The following is a 7,815-nucleotide window of genomic DNA, read 5'->3' as shown; positions in this document are numbered from 1 at the left end:
AGTTTTTTCGAAGTAATACCGTAAAAAAAAAGAACAAAATTAATTAAAGATAACAAGAAAAATTGTTTTTTGATAAAAAATATGAGAGCTGAACGAAACAGTTTTGTATAGATTTGGAGAGTATTTGTATCTTAATTAGTCCAGCATGCTGAAAAACTATGAATTATCCCAAACAGAATAATGCGATGAATTACATTCATTTGCACAATGCAGCGAGGCATGCAATGGATCAAAATTCGCTGATAGGATACCGTCAGGGCAGCTTTACTTCATGTCTGTTATACTACAATTTAGTAATTTAGCAAGTACGGTTTTGTTGTTAGGATGTCAACCAATGTTCATGGATAAATAGCTAAGTTTGGCTACTCAGTCTATAATGGACAGCTTAAAAACCCTAATGACCACAAAAGACCTAGATAACATCCTAAGGTCTGGTTAAGTCTTACCTGATTGTCAAGCTTTTAATTGACTAGCTTCATACCTTAGAACTAGATGCACAGCTAGTCTTAATCAAACCAATCCATTCAGTCATAGTTTCCATCCAAACCGACGCCGATACTCTCCAAATCTATGCAAATTTTCTAAAAGAAACCTTAAAGGAAACCCCAAAAAAAAACCCTAAATTTGTAATAACATTAAACATAAAAAAAATGCAAACAATATTTTCAATATAACATGAAAAAGAAAAGAAAAGAACAAAAATAATCAGCAACGATATTCAATTATAAGTCTTTTTTTTCACTCAAATATTATCAAAGTATTTTGTAAAATGTAATCGATTAGCCGAGCAGCATATGTAGATGGACATAGAATTGATACATGGACATTTCCATAAGGATGACTTGATTATATAGGATAAACTGGTTGGTCGATCTTTAATCTAGCCCCAGGCGTAGGTGCATGAACCCGACATAATATTCCGGAATTCCTCCTTTACAGTCTGAAACAAAATCATATGTTGCTCGGTCAAAAAACTGACTGTTTAAAAAAACAAAACTTAGTTGAAAACTTAGCTGTAGCACATTTTAAAAAGATCTAATTTTTAACAGCCTAACATCCTTTACATCCTTACTTATTGTAGATATGAATATGAAAAAAATGAATCGTTTTTTAAAAAATAATTTGGCAGAATTTTGAGATGTTTTTTGTGGTTTGTTGGTGAGGGTAAGATCATGGTATGCATGCCTAGTGGGTAGATAGGGGAAGTGGGGCGGCTGGCGGTAATTCATGGGTCGTAACAATCATACTGAAGGTACCCAAAATGTCCATAAAATGAGCACAATTTGTCTATTCATACAAATTCAAATTTGGACTAAATTTGGATCAAATTTGTTAATTTTTCATGAAAAATCTTAGCAAATTGAGGGATTAGGGGTTAATCCCCTAAACTCCTTGAATACCCTCCTAGCTACCGACTCACAAAAACACAAAAATTCTGCCGAATAAGTTAGTCAAAAATCAAAATTTTGTAAATCATTTCCAAAAATTTACGAAAAGGACTTTTGTGGTCCTTTGAAGCCATTCAGCTAAGGTCTCGAAATAATTGAATTTAATCAGGATAGAATCCATTAAAAAAAAAGATAAATAATTTTTGTAACAATATTTTGCACTTATACAGAAGCATATTTTGTTATTTGTACACTTAAGGTCCATTTCCTTTCCGTTTAGACAACAAACAAATTTGTTAGAATTTAGAATGACTGTCATAGAATTATTTGGGTTAGAAGGAATAATATAGCAATTGTTTCACAGATTTAACTACTTAGGAATCATTTTATAAATGTTAGGGGATAGTTGGGTGATGTATGGTTAAGAGTCGAGGGTCCTATAAGGTCTATCAGCACACTAGATGGTCTATTGGCTCACAATGTTGGTCTATTGGCTCATAATGCGCTATATTGGCTCATAATGCGCTATATTGGCTCATAATGGTCTATTGGCTCACAATGTTGGTCTATTGGCTCACTAGTTCATAATTGTTTATTGGCTCATAATGCGCTATATTGGCTCATAATGCGCTAAACTTGCTCATAATGCGATCTATTGGCTCACAATTGAGAGAATCATCCCTGAATTAGGGGTAGATAGACGTAGATCTGACTATACACCACCCAACCATCCCCTGCATGCCTCAGCACTCAACTTAGTCTCTCTTTTACATCTCTTTATACTTAACTTCTTTTCCATTCAATCAATCCACAAGCAGTATTGTTCTTTTATTGAATTAAATCACATCTGACCTCGAAAAAAAGTGAAATTATTCTCGAAATCTTATTTCTATTTTTTAAATTTTAGCAATTTTTTTTAAAATTATTTATGAAATATTTTTCTAATTTTCCCACAATTTTCCCAAATCAATGCACTGATGTGAAAATAAATTCAAAAAATTTAAAAATTGATAAATGTCATTTAAGTTTAAAAAAAAAATTCAAATAACTAACGAATGAATGCGCACAGAGTGTGAATGAATTTAAATTGAAATTTAAAAAATTGGAAAAAATGTGAAAAAAATAAAAAAAAAAATTGAAAATTTTTGAAAAATTAAAAAATTTGAAAAATTCAAAAATTTTAAAAAATTCAAAAATTTTGAAAAATTCAAAAATTTGAAAAATTCAAAATTTTCAAAAATGTGAAAAATTACAAAAAGTTGAAAATTTTCAAAAATGTGAAAAATTTCAAAAAAAATTTCAAAAAAGTTAAAAAAGTGGAAAATTTTGTAGAAAGAAAGTCAGTAGAATTAAGTCTCAAATTTAATTTTTTTGTTTAATTTTCATTAAATTAAAAAAAAGTAAAAAAGTAAAAAAATTCATGCTAGTTTATTTAAAAAAGTGAAAAAAGTAAATAAATTAAGAATTCAATAATATAATTATGAAAAAAATTTGTTTTTTTTTTATTTTTTATTTTTGCGAGGATTTTCTTAAAATTTTTTACAGCAACAAAATGTATTGGCAGTGGATAAGCTTAAGCAACTACGGTAATTTTTGAATATTTACTAGTATTTATGAGATACAAAAAAAAACTTAATTAAATTAATTTAAACTAGATTTAATTAACTAAAAAGCACTTAAAATTGTGCTTAGTAACTTAAAATTTCAGATTTATTGGCTAAGTTTGCTGTTCTGTTGATACTTGTGGGATGGGTATTGATGGTCTAGGTATAGTCCAGTGGTAAGCAACCTGTGTGCCACGGCACACTAGAATTCCTACAAGCTAATCCAGGAAAATGACTCAAAAATCTGAATTTTTTGCAATATTTGACAAAATTTTGACATTTAGACCCAAAAAGCACATTTTTGACATAAAAACAGCTGAAATCCGACCTCAGGCTGACTTGATGCTAGTTACAGACCTGATTTATTGAGATACGGCCTCAAGACAGAGCTTAGTCGACTTATGGTCGGATTTATGATCCATTCTTATGCCATATGTCTTCCTGGAGAGTCTACTCACTGATCTCAATTCAACCCCCATCTTCAAGTATCAACAGACCTCTCCCCTCCCTCATCTTCCCCCATACAACTCCCTTCCGATATTACCATCTAAAATACAAAAATACAAAATCTAATTTTTTTTGTTTCCTTTTTATTTTCCCAGCTTTGTTCATTCATTACTTTTGTTCCCCATTTGTAGCTAATATTACAGTCTTATTGGTTAACTTTCTTAATAAATGGTAGGCTTAATAATGGGTTACACATTTTGATCCCATCTGTTGTCCTTAGTTATCTAGCAAAATCAGAACACAATCTCAGGTTCAGTTACTCCTAAGATACCCCTCAGTTACCCCTCATATACACCTCAGCTACTCTTGAATATTCCCTTAAGTTACCTCACGAGTTGCCTCTCAGTTACCCCTTCAGCTACCCTTGAATATTTGCCTCAGTTAACCTTGAGTTACCCCTGAGTTAACCCATTAGTTACACCTTCAATTACCCCTCAGTTATCTATCAATTACCTTACAGATATCAGATATCCCTCAGTTACCCCATGAGTTGCTTCACAGTTACCCCTCAGTTACCCCTTCAAGTTTCCTTTCAGTTGCCCCTCAGTTACCCTTCAGTTTCCCCTCAGCTCCTTCTCTGTTACCTCTCATTTAACTCCCAAGTACCCCTGAGTTACCCCTTTAGTTACCCACAAATAATCCAATCTTAATTATTAATACTCAAACTTAATTAACGAGCCTGAATAGAAGAAGGTTGGTTGATTGATCTAAATTCCAGAAACAAGATGAGGTTGGGGATGGTGTAGTAGTGGACCTGATGGACTACTTGACAAGATTTCTAGCTTATTGACTGTACCTATGCTTAAGTAATGACAATTTGTCCTGAACAACCTTATGTCTAGTCATTAACTAGACATTATGCCAAGTTGTCCTATCAGATCTGTCACCACGTCAGTGTCGACAGTCCAATCGAACTGCCACCCACTATGTCATCCCCACGCCACCCTGTTCGTGGAATTCAGATCAATCAACTCAATTCCTCCAATTCAGTAAATTTTGAACCAAAATGTTTCAATTCCCTGCAATTTTTAAGTCATAAATTTGATAAATTTTGAACCCCTTCATGTCCCCTCTTATGATACCCCTTTTCAAACCCCCTTATGATATAGCCGACCCCCTCACTTCTTATCAAACCTCCACACAGTCCCATCATCACATGCCGACACCAAAATATGTCCATCCCTTGAAAATGACATTTGTCTAACAGGTGACGTACATTTTGGATGTGTGACTGTAATTCTCCTATTAATTGGCTTCTCCGTGTCTAGGTTGAAGATGAAGACTTTTCCATTTTGACTGCCAACAGCCAATTGAGTCAGTTGAAGGTCCAGTTCCATCCTCATAAACCAAATTTCACTGTCAATTATATCAAATGTAAAAAGTTTCGAGACTTGCATGCCTTTTGGCGTTTCCTTTCGCTTCCACCAAATTATATTATTTTCACATGACTTGCTTAAAAAAGTTGATCCAAAATATTTAACAGTATCGACATAATTGCCATGTACATCTCGGGTTGAAAATTCAGGAAAATGTACTCGAATGGCTGCAAATGGACGCTTGCCTCTGCCAAATGCATCGACTGTACTGCATGCCTCAATCTTTTCTTTAAGCTCATCCGTCTCGAGACTCCATACCATGATGTTGTGGTCAATTCCACCTGAGATCATTGTACGTCCATCAGCTGACATGTCAACGGATAGAACTTCATCACGATGTCCACGAATGCCACTAAAGATTGCAATACATGTTGAGTTTTGGATGTTCCAGAGACGTAGGGAGTAGTCCTTACTGGCACTGATGAGGAGGTGTGGATGGATTGGATGGAATTTCATGTCGTTAATGGCACCGGCTGAAATAAATGGAAGTTGAGGTTAGTTTTTGGTGATTTTTAGGTTATGTAGAGGAGGAGGATATGAGGTCCAAAATTGAGGGACATAACCTCAAAAAAATACAGTTTTCAGCCAACAGCGACCGACTGACTGTCAACGACCGAGGCTGACTGTCAACGACCGATGCTGACTGTCATAGACGATCTGACTGTCATAGACGGTCTTTGACTGTCATAGAAGGTCTCTGACTGTCATAGACGGTCTCTGACTGTCATAGACGGTCTCTGACTTTCATAGACTGTCATAGACGGTCATAGACTGTCATATACGGTCATAGACGGTCATAGACGGTCATAGACGGTCATAGACTGTCATAGACGGTCATAGACTGTCATAGACTGTCATAGACGGTCATAGACTGTCATAGACGGTCATAGACTGTCATAGACGGTCATAGACTGTCATAGACGGTCGTAGACTGTCAACGACTGGCTCAAAATTGACTCAAACTGACTTTTTCATACAAAATTCAAGTCCAGAGCTCCAAGTCGACCAGGATGTTGTATGGACAAGTCGACTGTAGTCCACTTGAGTCCATACCGTCCTCAAGTCGACTTTGAGTCCTGTCATTGCTCTGTCCTCTCTAAAATTTGGATTAACTGGACCAACAGGACATTTTGATCAATTTCCTCACAATACCGTCCATAATCCACTCCATCCTGTCTAATTCCAATACTCACTATGTCCAAGTAGATTCTTAAATCCACCCATACTATCCCGATTACACTGTACAACCCTAACAATTCCTTTAACGCCACCAGCCGCTAAAATTGGTCCAACCGTACTCGATCCATTAAGCCTCTCATAACTCCACACGACACAATTAAACACCTCATCCTTATCCGGCTCAATATAAGCTCTCAAAAATTGTACAGGACGTTCATCGTCCGCATCAACACACTCATAAATTGATATCTTATTGCCACATGCTGATGCAAAGATGTCACGGTCGCGTATAAAGTGATTAAATCCAATGGCAAAAATTTGTGTATTTGGTGACTCGGTGAGGTATGTGACAAACTTATAAGGATTTTGGATGGCTTTACGGCCGCGTTTTGCCTTCTTTGAGCGACGCTGTTTGGACGAGGATTGACTGCGTGACTCGGATGTTGATGATGAGACGTCCTGCAAGAAATTTTTAAGTCAAAAAATTGCAAAAATTTTAAAATTTAATTTTTTTACATTTTCCGACTCATTTTCGGCTGACTTGACGGTATTTGTCATGTCTGACTTCCACAAATGTTCAGCACAGCGAGAAATAACACAAAAAAAAATTGTAAAAATTAAAAAAACCACACAACAATGAGAAATTGTCTAGACTGACTGTGAATGTGAAATGCAATTGAGAATGAAAAAGAAGACACAAAATGTAAACATTGAAAAGGTTAATCACCCTGTTGTTGTTGTTGGTGATGAGAGGGAAATAACGAAAAATATATAAAGTTTATGCAGTTTGGAAATTTGAATTTTTTTGAGACGTTAAAAGAAATTTTTTATGAATTTAATTTTGAAAGGATTTTTTTTGGAATTTTTTGAAGCAGGAATCTGGGTCGCAGACTCAACAAGACCCAATCAGACCCCAAATTCTGATTCCAAATTGCAGTTCGGGCAACTTTGATTAAGCATGTAAAGCATGAATTTGATGGCTTTTACTGATTTTTTGAGATTGAATTGTGTGATTTTTGTGAGAATTTCAGGTAAATATTGAATTTGCAGCAAAACTAGTATTCTAGAATTGCTAATGTGATTGGATAGGAATGATAGGTATACATTGATAGTAAGCCTCGATCGAAACCCACAAGTAGTCGAGGTGTTCGAAGTGATGCTAAGACACACAGGTTTCCCACCACTGGTCTATTCAATATAATTAATAAATTTACAATTGTGATATAAATAAGAATATAGCAACTTAATAAATTTTATGCTACCCGCATCATTAGCCATGCTGAAGAAGAGGCAGTTTTGGAGTCAGCTTTCCGTACTGAAGATCGTGAGTTCAAATCCAAGTAGAGACAATTTTCTCTTTTTTTTTTACTTTTTTGATGCTTTTTTTGCTTATCTTGATGTTAAATTAAATTTTAAAAGAAGACGAGTTGACTTTTTCACTTAATTCACTTTATGGAGGTACATTGCTTAATAGTTTACCACTGTCATATCCTAGATACATCTAAAATCAGTACTTTGCTTACTGTTAACCATATAAAAGCGTGCTGACAAACATTCAAATGATGTTTTTGAGAAGAAGTTCCATAGAGTCATCTTCGGAATCAAGATAGAAAGAGCTGAGCATAAATGTAGGAACAACGCAGAATCCTCAACTCTATAAAGAGTCTGGTCTTATGAAAGTAGTCATCTGTCATCTTTTTGGAAGAAATCTGACTGTATTGCACTAGTTACTGGAAATTGGCAGAGAGAAACCAGCGATAG

The 7,815-nt window shown here is 34.9% G+C and overlaps 1 protein-coding gene across 1 annotated transcript; it reads right to left on the bottom strand.

Annotated features, from left to right (window-relative positions):
• Positions 1–4,617: 4,617 nt before the first annotated feature.
• LOC139099870 (polycomb protein esc-like) lies at positions 4,618–6,702 on the bottom strand. The gene is made up of 3 exons (XM_070652417.1): positions 6,571–6,702; positions 6,069–6,513; positions 4,618–5,348 (listed from the first exon to the last, which is right to left on the bottom strand). The coding sequence occupies exons 1-3, from the start codon at positions 6,610–6,612 to the stop codon at positions 4,618–4,620; spliced, it is 1,218 nt and encodes a 405-aa protein (XP_070508518.1). The 5' UTR covers positions 6,613–6,702.
• Positions 6,703–7,815: the final 1,113 nt, after the last annotated feature.

The sequence above is a fragment of the Chironomus tepperi genome, unplaced genomic scaffold (assembly GCF_022539635.2).
Source record: "Chironomus tepperi strain 1889 unplaced genomic scaffold, CSIRO-AGI_Ctep_v1 contig_486, whole genome shotgun sequence".
NCBI classification, from domain to species: Eukaryota; Metazoa; Arthropoda; class Insecta; order Diptera; family Chironomidae; genus Chironomus; species Chironomus tepperi.
This window is presented reverse-complemented; position numbering and strand designations above follow the sequence as displayed.